At 39.2% G+C, this 18467-nt stretch overlaps 1 protein-coding gene across 2 annotated transcripts in view; it reads right to left on the reverse strand.

Annotated features, from left to right (window-relative positions):
- MND1 (meiotic nuclear divisions 1) overlaps positions 1-16868 on the reverse strand; it is a 126143-nt gene extending 109275 nt beyond the window's left edge. For both annotated transcript variants that reach the window (XM_077139577.1, XM_077139576.1), the window contains exon 1: positions 16667-16868. In XM_077139577.1, the coding sequence (XP_076995692.1) occupies positions 16667-16669 (3 nt within the window). In that variant the 5' untranslated portion in view covers positions 16670-16868. The remainder of the gene's footprint in view (positions 1-16666) is intronic.
- Positions 16869-18467: the final 1599 nt, after the last annotated feature.

The following is an 18467-nucleotide window of genomic DNA, read 5'->3' on the forward strand; positions in this document are numbered from 1 at the left end:
ATATGGAAATCTCAACCACCTAAAATGGATATCTTATCTTACCCAGAGATGTATATAAAAAAAATCTAAGTAAACAGATATCCCTTTTTAGTTTATGGTATATTGGAGTGGCTGGAGGGAAGTACCTGAAACTGTTGAACTGTGTTCCAGTAGCCATAATTCTTGAGGAAGACTGTATAACTATATAGCTTTTACAATGTGACTGTGTGATTGTGAAAACCTTGTGTCTGATGCTCCTTTTATCTAGGGTATAGACAGATGAGTAAAAACAAAAAAATAAGGATAAAAAACAAATAAATAATTGGGGAGATAAAGAGTTAAAATTGAGTAGTCTGAAATACTGGTGATCAATGAGAGGGAGGAATAAAGAGTTTGGGATGTATGAGCTCTTTTTTATATCTTTCTCTGGAGGGATTCAAATGTTCTATAAATGATCATGGTGAAGAATACACAACTATGTGATGATACTGTGAACCACTGATTGTATAATATGGGTGGATATATGTGTGTGGATATTTCTCAATAAAAATATTAAATAAAAAAAAAAAGAGAGAGAGAACAGTCCTACAAGAAATACTGAAGTGAGTTCTGTTGGCTGAAAAAAGAAGTCAGGAGAGTGACGTCTGGAGGAGAGCAGAGAACTGAACAGTGCCAGAAAGGGTAATTTAAAGAATAAAAGGAGAAAGAGGGAAAAGAATATATAGATCTGACAAATAAAATCCAAAGGATAAGATGGTAGATTCAAAAAATGCCTTTACAGTAATAACTTTAATCTTTTTAAATTTGTTAAGACTTGCTTTGTGACCCAGCATATGGTTTATCTTTGAGAATGATCCATGAGCACTTGAGAAAAAGGTGTATCCTGCTGTTGTGGGATGTAACGTCCTATAAATGTCTGTTAAGTCTAGCTCATTTATAGTAATATTCAGATTCTTTATTTCTTTATTGATCCTCTGTCTAGATGTTCTGTCCATTGATGAGAGTGGGGAATTGAAGTCCCCAGCTATTATGGTATATGTGTCTATTTCCCTTTTCAGTGTTTGCAGTGTATTCCTCACGTATTTTGGGGCATTCTGGTTCGGTGCGTAAATATTTATGATTGTTATGTCTTCTTGTTGAATTGTTCCTTTTATTAGTAGATAGTGTCCTTCTTTGTCTCTTTTAACTGTTTTACATTTGAAGTCTAATTTGTTGGATATTAGTATAGCCACTCCTGCTCTTTTCTGGTTGTTATTTGCATGAAATATCTTTTCCCAACCTTTCACTTTCAACCTATGTTTATCTTTGGGTCTAAGATGTGTTTCCTGTAGACAGCATATAGAAGGATCCTGTTTTTTAATCCATTCTGCCAATCTATGTCTTTTGATTGGGGAATTCAGTCCATTAACATTTAGTGTTATTACTGTTTGGATAATATTTTCCTCTACCATTTTGCCTTTTGTATTATATATATCATATCTGACTTTCCTTCTTTCTACACTCTTCTCCATACCTCTCTCTTCTGTCTTTTTGTATCTGACTCTAGTGCTCCCTTTAGTATTTCTTGCAGAGCTGGTCTCTTGGTCACAAATTCTCTCAGTGACTTTTTGTCTGAGAATGTTTTGATTTCTCCCTCATTTTTGAAGGACAATTTTGCTGGATATAGGAGTCTTGTTTGGCAGTTTTTCTCTTTTAGTAAATTAAATATATCATCCCACTGTCTTCTAGCCTCCATGCTTTCTGCTGAGAAGTCTACACATAGTCTTATTGGGTTTCCCTTGTATGTGATGGATTGTTTTTCTCTTGCTGCTTTCAAGATCCTCTCTTTCTCTTTGACCTCTGACATTCTAACTAGTAAGTGTCTTGGAGAATGCCTATTTCAGTCTAATCTCTTTGGGGTGCGCTGCACTTCTTGGATCTGTAATTTTAGGTCTTTCATAAGAGTTGGGAAATTTTCAGTGATAATTTCTTCCATTAGTTTTTCTCCTCCTTTTCCCTTCTCTTCTCCTTCTGGGACACCCACAACACGTATATTTGTGCGCTTCATGTTGTCCTTGAGTTCCCTGATACCCTGTTCAAATTTTTCCATTCTTTTCCCGATAGTTTCTGTTTCTTTTTGGAATTCAGATGTTCCATCCTCCAAATCACTAATTCTATCTTCTGTCTCTTTAAATCTATCATTGTAGGTATCCATTGTTTTTTCCATCTTTTCTACTTTATCCTTCACTTCCATAAGTTCTGTGATTTGTTTTTTCAGATTTTCTATTTCTTCTTTTTGTTCAGCCCATGTCTTCTTCATGTCGTCCCTCAATTTATCGATTTCATTTTTGAAGAGGTTTTCCATTTCTGTTCGTATATTCAGCATTAGTTGTCTCAGCTCCTATATCTCATTTTAACTATTGGTTTGTTCCTTTGACTGGGCCATATTTTCAATTTTTTGAACGTGATCCGTTATCTTCTGCTGGCGTCTGGGTATTTAGTCAGATTTCCCTGGGTGCTGGACCCAACAATTTGGAAGATTTTTCTGTGAAATCTCTGGGATGTTTTTCTTATCCTGCCCAGTAGATGGCACTTGTGGCACACGTTTGTCTGCGGGTCCCACCAGTAAAAGGTGCTGTGGGTCCTTTAACTTTGGAAAACTCTCGCCGTTGGGGAGGTTCGCCAGCCGAAGTGGGTTGGAAGAGTGCCAGCCGGCCCAGGGTCCGAACGCGGGGAGGGTCGCCGGCCGCCGCAGCCCAGGAGAGCGCCCGTCTGAATTTCCTAGTCGGCCCGGGGCGCCAAGTGTGGCGGGAGGGCGCCAGCCGCCGCGGCCCGCCCGGGAGAGTACACCGTTCCCGGGGAGTCACGTGTTTGGAAGGCCCCCCCCCATCACCGTTCTCCGCGGCCTGGGGATTTCCGATCCAATTCTCTCAGTTGGTCCGGGGGGCCGCGCGTGGTGTGGGCGCCAGCCGCCGCGGCTTGAGGGGACCACCTGTCCAATTCTCCCAGCCGGCCCGGGAAGCAGTAATAACTTTAAATGTTAACAGACTAAACTCACCAGTTAAAAAATACAGACTGGCAGAATGGATTAAAAAATATGATTCATCTATATGGTGCTTACAAGAGACTCATCTTAGAACCAAGGATATAAATAGACTGAAAGTGAAAGGATGGAAAAAGATGTTCCAAGCGTGCTAGAACCAACAGAAAGCAGGAGTAGCTATACTAATATCAGACAAAACAGACTTCAAATGTAAAGACATCATAAGAGACAAAGAAGGCTATATATTTTTAAAAGGGACATTTCACCACGAAGAAATAACAATCATAAATGTGTACGCTCACAATCAAAGAGCTCCAAAAGTACATGAGGCAAATATGGGCAAAACTGAGGGGCTTGATAAGATGGTTCATCAATAATAGTGGGAGACTTCAATATACCACTCTTCTCCATAGATAGAACAACCAAGTAGAGGTTCATCAAGGAAATAGAGAACTTAAACAGTCTGATAAATGAATTAGACCTAACAGACATAAATAGATTGTTATACCCCAAAAAACCAGGATACACATTTTTCTCTAGAACTTAAGGAACACTCTCCAGGACAGACCATACAATGGGGCACAAAACAGGTCTTTATAAATTTAAAAACACTGAAATATTCAAAACTCTTTTTCTGATCACAATGGAATGAAGCTGGAAATCAATAACCACCAAAGAACCAGAGCTTTCACAATACATGGAGATTAAATAACACACTCTTAAATAACCAGTGGGTCAAAGAAGAAATTGCTACAGAAATCATGAAGTATCTGGAGAGGAATGAAAATGAGAATACAACATACAGAATTTATGGCATGTGGCAAAGACAGTGCTGAGAGGGAACTTTACAGCCCTAAAAACCTATATTAAAAAAAAAAAGAAAGAAAGAACAAACATGGAGGGCAAAACTGCTCAGCTGGAGGAACTAGAGAAAGCACACAAACTAACCCAAAGCAAACAGAAAAACAGAAATAATAAAGATTAAAGCAGAATTAAATGAATTGGAGAACAAAACAACAATAGACAAAATCAATAAAACCCAAAGTTAGTTCTTTGAGTAAATCAATAATATCGAGTCACCTCTAGCTAGGCTGACAAGGAAAAAGAGAGAGAGAATGCAAATAAAATAAAAAATGAGACGGGAGAGGGGGTGGGGGAATGGGGGGAGATGGGGTACGTTACCAAAGACCCTGAAGAAATTTTTAAAAATCGTAACAGGACACTATGAACAACTATATGCCAACAAACTACACAGCTTAAAAGAAATGGACAAACTCCTAGAAACACATGAATTACCTACACTGACTCAAGAAGAAACAGACGCTCTCAAGAAACTAATTACAAGTAGAGATTTTAGTCATCAAAAATCTTTCTACAAAGAAAAGCCTAGGGCCAGACGGCTTCACGGGGGAATTTTATCAAACATTCCAAAAAGAACTAACATCAATTCTGCTCAAACTTTTCCAAAAAATTGAGAAAAAAGGAACACTACCTAACTCATTTTATAAAGCTAATAGCACTCTAATATCAAAACAGGGTAAAGATGCTGAAGAAAGGAAAACTACAGGCTAATCTCCATAATGAATATAGATGCAAAAATTCTTAACAAAATACTAGCAAATAGAATCCAACAGCAAATTAAAAGAATTATATACCACGACCAACTGAGGTTTATACCAGCAATGCTTGATGTTGAAAAAGCATTTGACTAACTTCAACATCCTTTTCTGATACAAACACTTCAAAAGCTAGGAATCAAAGGTAACTTCCTCAATATCATAAAGGACAAATGTGAAAAACCCATAGCCAGCATCATACTCAATGGAGAGAGACTGAAAACCTTCCCCCTAAGATCGGGAACAAGACAAGAACACCCTCTGTCTTGTTCAGCATTATACTAGAAATTCTAGCTAGAGCATTCAGGCAGGAAAAATAAATAAAAGACATCTAAATTAGAAAGGAAGAAGTAAAACTTTCAGTAGTTTGAAGATGACATGATACCATATTTGGAAAATCCTGAGAAATCTATGAGAAAACTTCTTGAGCTAATAAAAAAATTAGCAAGGTGGGAGGATATAAGATTAATGTGCAAAAATCAATAATGTTTCTATACACAAGCAATGACCCAAGTGAGGAGACAATTAAGGAAAAAATCCATTCAAAATAGCAACTAAAAGAATCAAGTAGCTGAAGAAAAAAAAAAGAATCAAGCATCTAGGAATGAACTTGACTTGGTATGTAATGGACCTGTACACAGAAAACTATGCAACACTGCTAAAAGAAATCAAAAAGGCTCTAAATAGGTAGAAAGACATTTCACGCTCATGGATAGGAAATGCAATTAAGACGTCACTTCTAAAAAGAAAAAAAAAACAATTTAAAAATGGGCAAAAGACATGAACAGACACTTCTCAGGAGAGGAAATACAAATGGCTAAAGGCACATGAAAAGATGCACAACTTCACTGGCTATTAGGGAGATGCAAACCAAAACCACAATGAGATATCATCTGATACCTACTAGAATGGCCATTATCAAAAAAAACAAAAAACAAGTACTGGAGAAGATGTGGAAAAACAGGCAAACTTATCCACTGTTGGTGAGAACGTAAAATGGTACAACAGTTCTGGAAGGCAGTTTGGCGGATTCTCAGGAAGCTAAGTATAGAATTGCCATATGATCCAGCAATCTCATTACTAGGTATCTATTCAAAGGAAGTGAAGGTAAGGACACAAATGGACATTTGCACTGATGTTTATAGTAGCATTATTTACAATTGCCAAGAGATGGAAACAATTTAAATGTCCATCAATGGACAAGGGGCTAAACAAGCTGTGGTATACACACACACACACACACACACACACACACACACACACACACACACACACACAATGGAATACTATGCAGCTGCAAGCAGAATAAAGTCATGGAAGATTGTAACAACATGGATGAACCTTGAGGACATTATGCTGAGTGAAATTATCCAGAAACAAAGGACAAATATGTATGGTCTCATGAATATGAACCGATAATAATGAATGAACTCTGAAAGTAAAAGTCCTTAGTGGAGATTGGTATACAGTCTTCCTTTCTTGTTGCATCTTTATTTTTGGTATTAGAATGATGTTAGCTACATAAAATGAGTTAGGTAATGTTCCTTTTTCCTCAATTTTTTGGAAGACTGAGCATGATTGTCGCTCTTTTTCAAATGTCTGATAAAATTCCGTTGTGAAGCCTGGGCTTTTCTTCATAGGAAGTTAAATAAGTTTTCATGTGAACTATTTCAATGGTTCGATAGTGGACAACGAGTCAACAGCAAAGGGATATAATGGTTAGTTAAAGAGGCTGAACTTAAATGTAAGAGAATGGACAGAAGTAAAGGCAGTTCATTAGTGGGTCTAGAACTGCCAAACTGAAGATGAACGTAATTGAAAAAGACTTGTATCCCCTGATTAACCCTACCAATATAAATAAGTTCTTGCATGAGCTACTTCAAATGTATGAATCTTGAACAAAGAGTTTATGATATCAGGGTATGGGGGAAAACTATTACTGTATGCTATGGATTGTATGTAACAGGAAGACATCAACAGTACCACAGCAATACCAGGGGTAAATAATGGGCTGGGAGGGGGAACAAGAGTTAAGGTTTGGATTTCCTATTTAGGGAGAGTGTATTTATCAGTTATTTTCCTCTTGAAGAATGAAAATTGTCTAAAATTGGGTGTTGATAGACTGTTCACTTTGGACATGATACCTGATGCACAATGGATGGAGGTGACTGAAGGATACACTGACCGAGAAGTAGAGTGACAAACTGCGGAATATACATATGATTGAATATTGCGCTGCTACAGAAAGGAATGAAGTCATGAGACAGGCAATGTTGTGAATGAACCTGTGGGACATTATGTGATGCAAAATAAGCCAGAAACAAAAGAGCAAATATTGTATGGTCTCATTTAGAAAATACTTATCAGGAAATTGGGGTCTAGATTGTAAGCTCTTAAAGCAATCACATTTAGTCTGGAGTGGTTGCTATTTCCAGATTTTGAGAGGGTGTGCTATATATGTATAACCTGGTATTTCCCTGGAACTATGGGTACTGGTATGACACTCAAGACTCAGAGTAGGAATTTGCAGTTCTGAAGGCCAGCATTTCCACACACAACTGTTAAAGAAATTGAAAAAGAGATCAAGCTTCAATTAGTGACAAGAATGAAACCAATCAAGTTAGGACTAATGCAAATCAAAATTAACAGTTAAGGAGGACACCGTCAATATTTTAGAACTTCACCTCTCTATGAGGCCAAAGGAAAAGAGGTTTATTTTGTCCAGAACATAAACTCCCTGTAGCACATAACCTAACTCAAACTTTCTGGATAGATCATTTAAACAACCCCACCACGGGGAGCCCAGAATGGGACTGAGGGCTTGTAATTCTAGATAGTTTAATGTAATGCCGGATACATTCCAGAGTATGTTGAGTAGATACTTAAAAAGTACTGGCAAAGTCCCTTGAGGGATGGGAGAAAAAATGTGGAAGTATCAAACTTTACTACTGGGGAAAACCCTGATATCATCTCAAATATTAGGGACTCCTAAGCCAAAAGGCCAAGCTCTTCATCTTAAGGCTTGCTCTTGTGAAACTTACTTAAGTAGCAGAAAAGTTAAGCCTACCTATAGTCATGCCTAAGAGTTGCTTCCAGAGGACCTCTTTTGTTGCTCAGATGTGGACTCTCTCTTTCCAAGCCCAACTCTGCAAGTGAAAGAACTACCCTCCCCTCGATGTGGTACATGACATTCAGGGGTAAAAATCTCCCTGGCAATGTGGGATATGACTCCCAGGGACGAGCTTAGCCCTAGCACCCTGGGACTGGCAATGTCTTCCTTACCAAAAGGGGGAAAAATTATAGCAAATAAGGTATCAGTGACTAAGAGAGTTTGAATAGAGTCTAGAGGTTATTCTGGAGGCTACTCTTATGCAAGCTTCACCTAGAAATTGCTACTTACCATGGTTCATCAAACCCAAACAAAACCCTTTCCACCAATCCTAAAGAACACCTAAGGCTTTATCTGACACTCTATATAAGTTCCATGCACTATGATTACTTTCCAGAAACCTACAGCCTCCAAATGGGTTCCTAGGGCAGATAAGTCCTGAAATTCAGAGAGGCCAGCCTCTCCAGAACACCAACTAGCTCTATCCCCCTATCTCATATATTGAACAACCCTTTCCAACATGAAAAAGTTAGAATGGGCATAGCCCAAATACCCCTAAAAATTGGGAGAAGATCAAAGGAGAAGGTGCAGTTAGCACAGAGAAGATAAGATTTAACAAATGACTATGATTCTGAATTATTATATTGATTTTAGTCTCCACTGTCTTAAAGCAGCTAGAAGAAAAAACCTAAAATTGTGGAATTGTAACCCACACCAAGCTCTGAAATCTGTTCTATAACTAATTGCTACGGTGTCCTTTGAGATCTATTGCTTTTTTGTATGTGTGTTACTTTTCACATACACACACACAAAGGAGGTATAATATATATGGGATTTTTCTTTTTGGAGAAATGAAAATGTTTTCAAATGATTGCTATGATGAATGCACAACACTGTGATTATACTGAAAGACACTGACTACATACTTTGGATGGATTGTATGGTGAGTGAATAAAGCTCTTTAAAGAAAAATTTCAGAAACAAAGGATCAAAACCCCAATAGGAAAATAGTAAAATACATGAACAGACAATTCACAAAAAATATATACATACTAATGTCTTTTAAACATATGTAAAGATGTTTAAGCTTACTCATAAAGAAACGCAAATTAAAAAAAAAAAGCACAAGAGGAAGTAGTGACCTAGAAGCTGCAACAAGGTATCCAGAAGATCTAGCCAAGATAATTGAAGGTGGCTATACTAAACAACAGATTTTTAGTGAAGAGGAATCAGTCTTCTATTAGAAAATGATGCTGTCCAGGACTTTCGTAGCAAGGAGAAGTCAGTGCCTGGCTTCAAAGCTTCAAAGGACAGGCTGACTCTTTTGGTAGGGGCTAATGCAGCTGGTAACTTTAAGTTGACGCCAATACTCATTTACCATTCTGAAAATCTTAGGGCCCTTAAGAATTATGCTAAATTCACTCTGCCTGTGTCTATAAATGGAACAACAAAGCCTGGATGACAGCACATCTGTTTACAACATGATTTACTGATTATTTTAAGCCCACTGTTAAGACTTACTGCTCAGAAAAGAAAGAATCCTTTCAAAAGATTACTGCTAACTGGCAATGGACCTGGTCACCCAAGAACTCTGATGGAGATGAACAATGAGATTAATGTTGTTTGCATGCCTGCTAACATTCATTTCTGCAGCCCATGGATGAGGAGTCATTTCAATTTTGAAGACTTATTATTTAAGAAATACATTTTGTAAAGTATAGACAGTGATTCCTCTGAAGGATCTGAAAATCTTCTGGAAAGGATTCACCATTCTAGATGGCATCAAGAACATTCATAATTCATGAAAGGAGGTCAAACTATAAATATGAACAGGAATTTGGAAGAAGTTGATTCCAACCCTTATGGCTGACTTTGAGGGGTTCAAGTCTTCAGTGGAGGAAGTAACTGCAGATGTGGTAGGAAAACAAGAGAACTAGAATTAGAGAGGAACCTGTAGGATGTGACTGAATTGCTACAATATCATGACAAAACTTGAATATATGAGCATTGGCTTCTTATGGATGAAAGTGGTTTCTTGAGATTGAATTGACTCCTAGTGAAGATTATATGAACCCTGTCGAAACAACAACATAGGATTTAGATTATTTAACTTAGTCAACAAAAAAGTGGCAAAGTCTGAGAGGACTGAATCCTCTTTTACTGTGGGTAAATGTTATCAAACAGCACTGCATGCTACTGAGAAATATTTCATGAAAGAGAGTGTCAATCAATGATGCAAATTTGTTTTCTCATTTTAAGAAATTGCCACAGCCATCCATATCTTCAGGGATTTCCACCCTAATCTAAGTCAGTAGCCATCAACATTGAAGCAAGACCTTCCAATAGCAAAACGGCAGGACTCACTGAAAGCTCAGATTACTGTTAGCATGTTTTAGCAGTAAAATATTTTTAAATTAAGGTATGTCCATTTTTTTTTAGACATAATGCTATTGCACACTTACTTGACTACTATACAGTCAGTGTAAACATAACTTTTATATACATGGGGAAGCCAAAAAATCCTTCACTCTCTTTACTGTGGTGGTCTGGAACATAATTTACAATATCCGCAGGGTGAACCTGTATCTAAAGTCCCCAACTCTAAAATCTGAAGATGCACAGACTCTGAAGTCCAGCTACCCCTCAAACACCCACCATACTCCCAAAAATACAATACAGAGCAAATTAATAATGGAATTCTGTGATAACCATGTATTGTCCTGCCTGGAAGAATCAATAAAGGTACTTTCAGGTACATAAGTTCTAGGAAACCATACCAACCTGCTCCCTAAACCCAAAGTGGAGAGCTAGAGTGCAACATTGCTTTATTAGCCTCCCTTTACAGTGGCCTCTGCAGTATTTGGATAAGCCAAGTAAGAAAATTCACACAAAACTTATAAGGTTGCTTCATCTTATTTCTCTAGTTCAGTGGTTTTCAAACCCAGCTATACAACAGAATTATCTGGAAAGCTTTTTAAAAATACTGATGCCCAGGCATATCCCATAACCAAATATTGAATCTGACTCTCTGGAATAGGGACTGAGCATGAAAATTTTACACAACTCTTCCAGGTACTTTAATTGTGCCCCAGGGTTGAGAACACTGCTTTTCTCAGCTAGAATCTAGAGGTCATGGTAGTGGGAATATATAAAGCCTATGTCTGCATCAGCAGATAACAGACCCTAAAGCTTTAGGAAAGGCTCCTAGCATCCTGGTTTTATTATCAGCTCCTTAGAGAGCTATGTAGACTTCACAAAAATCTGACAACCAGAAGCAGATTGAGAATCTAATGTCTGGGGGTACACACTTTTAAGGAAAGCTCTGGACACTCAACTCAGTACCTGAGTAGTTAAAAAAAAATGCGGATGAGCTCACCTTCTCTGTGGACCTTTTGAGGTCTTCCCTTGCTAACCTTTTTTCAGCTGGAGTCAAGTAGCCCAGACACATCCTGCATCTCTGGCACCTTCTGTTGGGAATGGGCCTGGGACAAAGTTCTCTCAGCAAGAGACAAAAGATAGAAAAGGCAGACGGTGCTGTATCTCCTATACTTCTTCCCAATTATGCACTCTCATCAAGGCATTCAAGAACAACCCTAACCCTGAAATTGATTCCAGAGAATGACGTGCTAAAAGAAAATCAGGTTTCCAGAGTCAAGAGTCCAAATTTGGTTGCCACGTCCAGAGAAGAAAAAAGAAGCTGGTGAGATCTTAGAATAAATACAAGGCAAGAGACAAAAATCTCTGAGATGAGAGAGTTTAAGCAAAGAAGCTATACAAAATATCACCAACCTCACTAACAAATGTTTTATTTCTCAGGAGCCAGAATGAAGGGGCACAGAAAGAAGTTCAGTGTATCTGATATAATCATCCTGAGCTCTAACTCTTTCTCACTCTTTCTGGAAATGCACTCTTCCTCTGAGACTGCAAGTTGAGCATTATGGAAACGGTAAGCAAGACTTCAGGAGGCAGAGACAAATCCAAGAGGCACTCCACAGTGCTCTGACTCAGCCTGGATCAAGAATTCAGCACAGCATGAAGATAGGGAAAATAAAACTAATACATATCATTTCGTAATCTTCAGTGTAGAAACTGATTCAGGCAAAATCATAAGTGTACATGAAAATCTTGAAGTGAATGTTTTATGAAGAACAAGATACATACTGTCTCAAAGAATCCACCACAAATTACTTATTAATTACAAAAGGAAAATTGGTAAATTTTCAATGAAGCAACCTGACAGACTCTACCTTAATCAAGTGCTCTTAATTCACTTTACCAACAATATCACAGACTGACATGAGGTGCCTCCTCATATGAACTATCTAAGAAAGACACACTATCCCTTCTGTGGTATTTCTGCCAAAAGCATGTATGTTTAATCATAAAAAAAACACCAGACAAGCAAAACTGAGTGACATTCTACAAAGTAACAGACCTGTACTCTTTAAAAATGGACTGAGTAATTGTAAAATAGATGGAGAGAAAGTACGCTAATTCAGGAAGTCTCCTGAAGAGTTATCTTCTATAAATAGACTGTGCTACCATTTATGTAGGCAACGGACACAAATTCAGAGACCTATTTATGCCTACAATTTCTCTCCAAAGATGCTCAAGAAATTAGTAACATTAGTTATCACTTGGGAAGAGAGGTGGAAAACTGGAGATAGAGCTGTTTTTTCACTTTAATCTTTTTTATACTTTCCATTGTAGTACCAATATCCAACTCAAAATTTTTCATTTCAACCACTTTAAAGTGTACAATTCAGTGGCATTAATTCTACTCACAATATTGTGCTACCATCACTAACATTCATACCTCAATTTTTTCATCACCTCAAACAGAAACTCTGCACCCATTAAGCAATTTAACTCCTGCTTCGCCACATCCACCATACCCCTCCTCACCACCATGGCAGCTGGTAACCTGTAATCTATCTCTATGAAGTTTACTAATTACAGTTATTTCATATATAAGAGATCATAAAATCATACCAAAAAAATGTGGATAAACTATATCGTTCATTTACATTGTTTTAAGCTAATTTATTCATCAAGCTCCTTTATGACTAGAAATATTTATTATTAACCACATAAGAGTATCATCATCAGAATTAAAATAACTAATATAGAAGGATGCCATATTAATATCTTTAGAAATGTCTCCAAAAAACTTTAAAAGTGTTCATTTAACACTTCAGACTAGAAAAAATCCCTTGGTAATATAAGTTAGAAATGCATACACAAATTTGTAAGGTGACTCAAGACTGGACCTTCAGAAAACTAAGCTTCCACTACATTTTAAGACACTTAAACAGTCATGCATATAAGAAACCTTCTCTAATTAGAAGTTACAGAATTCCTAAAGTCAACCCTGTTGATGAGTTATAATAAAATTTTAAAGTAGATGTCATCTACTGTCCTTAAATTTGGCAGACTACATTGCACTTCTCCAATTCCAAAAATATGCGTAGACTTAATAATTTCTTACCCAGGAAGTACAACAAATCAAAACAGTTATTAATCCACAATCATGAAAGAGAGTAAAAGGAGGAAAGTTTGTCATAACACTAAAGTTATTTCTTGATAATACATAAAAAGTAAGAAGTATTATCTTATAAAAATTATTTTATTCTAATTTAGGTTCCTCCATTACCAGAAGTAAGCACCCAAAAAGTTAGCAGCAGATTAAAACATTTAGTATTAGAGGACAAAACATGTGCAGAGTGGATTAGGCAAAAGGACAAAGTTAATGCCCACATGCTCCACAGCTCTCAGCAGTTGGCTATCTGAGGCTAAATTAGACTAGTAACTCAACAGAGAAATATGATACCAGGGAGTAACAGATATTTTAAGGGTGGTCCTATTTGGCCTCTTATACCATTTTATGCCCTGGTGGTTGGGTTGTTAGTTTAACCACAAAGAAGCCGTTATCAGTTATAAATACATCTGGACAAGTATTTTCAAACAAATACATACAGTCTAGATATTTGTCCACCAACAGCTTGCCAAAATAGCCACCACTTAACTAAATTAAGATGTTAAAATCAGAGATTCATTTAATTAGATATTGATTCTTTGCCAACAGAAGCAGAAAACAGCATGGAACTCAACATTTATGGAAATGATTTGACGAATAAAAAGACATTAAACTCACAAATAGACTATTTGGGATTTTACCAAACTTAATCCATCACAGCATGCAAGGAAGACTAACTCTGTGCAATGCTTGCCTAATAAAGGGGCAAACTCCCTATACAATTAGTTGTTCAAGGCACAAAAAAGCAGTGATTCTTGCACTTTAGTAAAATCAAAGGATTATCACAGAATCCATCTACCTAGCATAACGTCAAGATCCATTCAACTACTTCAGAAACTGGGCAATTGGGAAAAGTTGCTCTGGACATTGTGATATATAAAACCAACTGTCAAAAACCAAGACACAACAAATAAAGTATCAGTGGCTGAGAGAGTTCAAACAGTCCAGAGGCTACTCTGGAGGTCACTCTTATGCAAGCTTCAGTTAGACATTGCTACCTATCATAACCTGCCAAACTCCAGCCAAAACCATTCCAGCCAATGCTAAAGAGCACCTAGGGCAATATATAAGTTTGTACAAAGGTTCCACGCACTAGGGAAACCTGCCAGAAACCTACAACCTCCAGATGGGTCCCTGGAGCAGAAGTGCTGAAACCTAGAGGGCCCAGCCTCTCCAGAACATCAGCTAGTTACATCTCCCTACCCCATTTTAATGACAGCCCCTTACAACATGAAAAAGTTTGAATGGTCATAGCCCAAATACCCCTAAGGAGTGGGAGAAAGGTCAAAAGTGATAGTGGAGTTAAACACAGAAGGTAGGGTTTAACAAATGAGTAAGATTGCTGAATCATTATACTGATATTTCTTTTTGTTTCCAGTATCTTTGAGAAGGTAGAAGTGAAAACCTAAAATTATGGAATTGTAACCTGTATCAAACTCTGAAATCTGTTCTACAAATAATTGTTGTGCTGTGCTTTGAAAGTTATTGTTTTTTTGTATACATTTTATTTTTCACACACACAAAAAAAGTTGATTGTGATGATAAAAAATATTTATTCCCCTTCTAGCCTCCTATATTCTGGAGTAGCTAGAAGGAAAAATCAGAGATGACGGTATGGTAGCCATGATAAACTATGGGACTTGTCCTGTAACTACTTGTTGAAGAGTGCATTGAAAACTACTGCTTTCTTCTTTCTTTGCTTTGTATAGATGTTATATCATACAATAAAAAAAGTTAAAAGAACAAAAAACCAATTGTCAAAAACCAAAAGCCAGCAAATGAGGTATCAGTGGCTGAGAGGGTTCAGAGTCAAGAGGCTTCACTGGAGGTCACTCTTACATAAGATTCAGTTAGACATTGCTAGCTATAATAACTTGCCAAATCCCAACTAAAACCATCCCTACCAATTCTAAAGACTATCTAGGGCATTATATAAGATTCTACAAAGGTTCCGTGCATTACGGTAACTCACCAAAACTTACAACCTCCAGATGGGTCCCTGGACCAGTTAAGTCCTGAAATGAGAGGGGCCAGCCTTTCCAGAACATCACCTAGTTCCATCCCCCATCCCATATTACCAACAGCCCCTTCCAACATGAGAAAGTCAGGATGGGCATAGCCCAAATGTACCTAAAGAGCGGCAAAAAGATCAAAGGTGATGGCAGAGTTATACAGAGAAGGCAGGGTTTAACAACTGAGTGTGATTGCTGAATCATTATATTGATATTTCCTTTAGCCTCCAGTACCTTAGAGCAGCTAGAAATAAAAACCCAAAATTGTAGAAGTGTAACCCATACCAAACTCAGAAATCTGTTCTAAAACAAATTGTTCCGATGTACTTTGAAAACTTATTGCTTTTATGTATATGTTATTTAAAGAGAAGGAAGTGTATAATAGAGAAGGTAGGACTCAACAAAGGAGTAAGACTGCTGAATCGTTATATTGATATTTCTATTGGTTTCCAGCGTCTTAGAGCAGCTAGAAGAAAAATGAAAACAGCGGAACTGTAACCCATACCAAACTTTAAACTCTGTTCTATAACTACTTGTTAAAATGTACTTCGAAATTTATTGCTTTTTAGCATATATTTCACAACAAAAAAGCAAAAACGTTAAAAGATACATCTACCTAGTGAATTTTAAATGGCTATATAATATTCCATTGTTTGGCGTAAAATTTGTTTGCCCAAAATGCACGTGCTGTACATTTCCCCCCAACTGTCAGCGCTAATCATCAATATTGCAAACAAACAGTTCCGTTTAAATTAAAAAAAAAAAACAAAACCAAGGGCCGGCTTTTGGGGACCTGGGGCGTTTGACCGCGTCCCGAAGTGCTTTCGGGCTCGCACTTCCAATCCGTTCTTAGAAAACCTGCATCTGTGGTGACAGAATCTGGAAATTTGCACGTGACTCATGGTATTCTTGACAAATCTTCTTAGTTTAATGGCCTGGAAAACCCGAGTCACGTTCATGAACACTTCGGGTGTTTTAACCTAACCCGCCTTGGTGCGCTCGGGAGACAGACGCCGGGCGCAGAAGAGCAGGGAGGGCCGTGGACGCCCCGCGGTTCCCTCCCGCGACCACCGGGCGGGGGACCGAGGCGGAGGGCTCGGGTCTGCAGCTCCGCGCCCCCCAGGTCCCGCGGTCCGGGGATAGCGCCGGAGCCGGCGGCGGACACAGGTGGTCGCGGGCGCGCTCCCGGGGCCGCCTCGCGACGCTCCGGAAGCGCCCAAAAGCCGCGGCCTCACCCTGTGACCGCCCCTCCCCCAACCCCCGCCCCCCGGAGTGCTCTGAGGGCCCGGACGCCCGTTCCCGCAGCCCGGAAGCCAATTTCTAGGCCGATGGGCTATGAAGCCCCAGACACTAGGCAAGAAGGCGACCCGGCAACGTGATCTCAGTTCTTACCATGGCGCGCGCGGAAAGTCTTCCAGTGGCACGGCCAAAGAGCGAGGCGAGGGGTGGGCCAGGGCGGGTTTGATTTTGGCGCCTAGACCGCCCCGGGGGCGGAGCAGAGAAGGGCAGGAGGAGGGAGAGGCGCTTGTCCCTCGCCCGGACGGCCTGCAGCGCCCCCTAGCGGCTCCGGCAGCTCCGGCAAGCGCCCGGCCGGGAGGAGGGTTTGGGAGAGACCGGCGCGTGCGCGGGCTGGGGCCTGGGCTGAGGGGGCGGGGCCTGCGTTGGGCGTGGCCTGGGCTGGCTGTTCCCCGCCTGTCTGAGCCTGGGTATTGTCGTCACGTGCCTGCGAACCCTGGCGCCCTGGCGCCTGCGCATCTTTCCACTTCGGTGTTAATGTGCCTTTTTTTTCTTTTTTAGAAAGGTATTGAGGGCTACCTTTTACACGCATTTTCTGACGCGGCGGAATCCTGACCTCAGTTTATATGGACAAAAAGAGGCAGTTTGGCTACAGAGGAGGGATAGGCTGTCGCCATCCGTCCGGATTTGCCAACTCTGCGACGAACTCCCCGCCCCTTTCTCAACCATATTCACAACATTTCTAACTTTTTTTTTTTAAAACATGGGCGGGCACCGGGGATCGAACCCGGGTCTCCTGCACCAGGCGCGAACTCGGCCGCTGAGCCACTATGGCCCGCCCCATTTCTAACTTTTTAAAATACGTTTGTTGGTGTGTTTGCTTTTCCCCTTAGGTTTTTGTTTGTTTTTAATAATTAGTGCTTTTTCAAATCAAAACGGTCGAAAATTAGCCACTTCTTGATAAGAATTTGGAGCAAATCTCAGGTGTCTGGGCCTGAAGATACTTAAAAATTCACTCAGACTTTTCAGTATTTTGAAACATGTAGTAATCTTAGTGAAAACGTGAGTGGCATCTAAAACAGAAATTTGTAATTGTTACCTTTTTTCTGAACATTTTTAAATTGTGAAATATTCAGTATGTGCAGAAAAGTGATGGATTTCAACCGAACATTTTAGCAAGTAGTTATGGAACAAACGTCAAAGTTTGGTATGAGTTACAATCCCACCATTTCAGGTATTTCCTTCTATCTACTGTAAGGCACTGGAGACTAAAAAGAAGTATCAGTATAATGATTTGTAGTTAAGCTCGTGTTAAATCTTGTCTTCTCTGTTACAACTCCTCCTTTTCCTTTGAACCTTCTCCCAATTTTTAGGGATAATTGGGCAATGACCATTATAACTTCCTCTTGTTGAAAAAGTGGTGTCAGCATGGGGTAGGGGTATGCAACTGGTTGATGTTCTTGGAGAAATTGGTGTCTCTGGGTTTCAGGGCTTCTCTAGCATAGGAACAAGCTGGAGGTTTTAAGTTTCTGAAAAATAAACTTAGTGAGTGAAACTTACAGAGACTCAGACCTGTGTATTCTTTAGGGTTTACAGGAATACTGTTGGTTGGGGCTTGCTGTACCATGGGAATTAGCAATATTTAGCTAAAGCTTGTGTAAGTGTAACCTCCAGAATAGCCTATTCTATTTGAAATCTCTTAGCCACTGCAACCTTATTTTGTTGCATTTATTTTACTCCTTTTGGTTAGGTAGGCCTTGGATCCCACAATGCCAGCTGGGAGAGTTTAGTAGTTTTATATACATGTTTTCCCCTTCAGATACTCAAGGGACTCTACCAATATTTTTAATTATCAGTCCACCATAGTCTAAGATGTATCTTTGCACTACACCAAGCTGTAGAGAATTGCAAGGGCTTGTTCCCCTTCTGGACTCCAGGGGTCTGGGCTGTCTAGATG

The sequence above is a fragment of the Tamandua tetradactyla genome, chromosome 22 (genome assembly GCF_023851605.1).
Source record: "Tamandua tetradactyla isolate mTamTet1 chromosome 22, mTamTet1.pri, whole genome shotgun sequence".
In the NCBI taxonomy this organism is placed as follows: domain Eukaryota; kingdom Metazoa; phylum Chordata; class Mammalia; order Pilosa; family Myrmecophagidae; genus Tamandua; species Tamandua tetradactyla.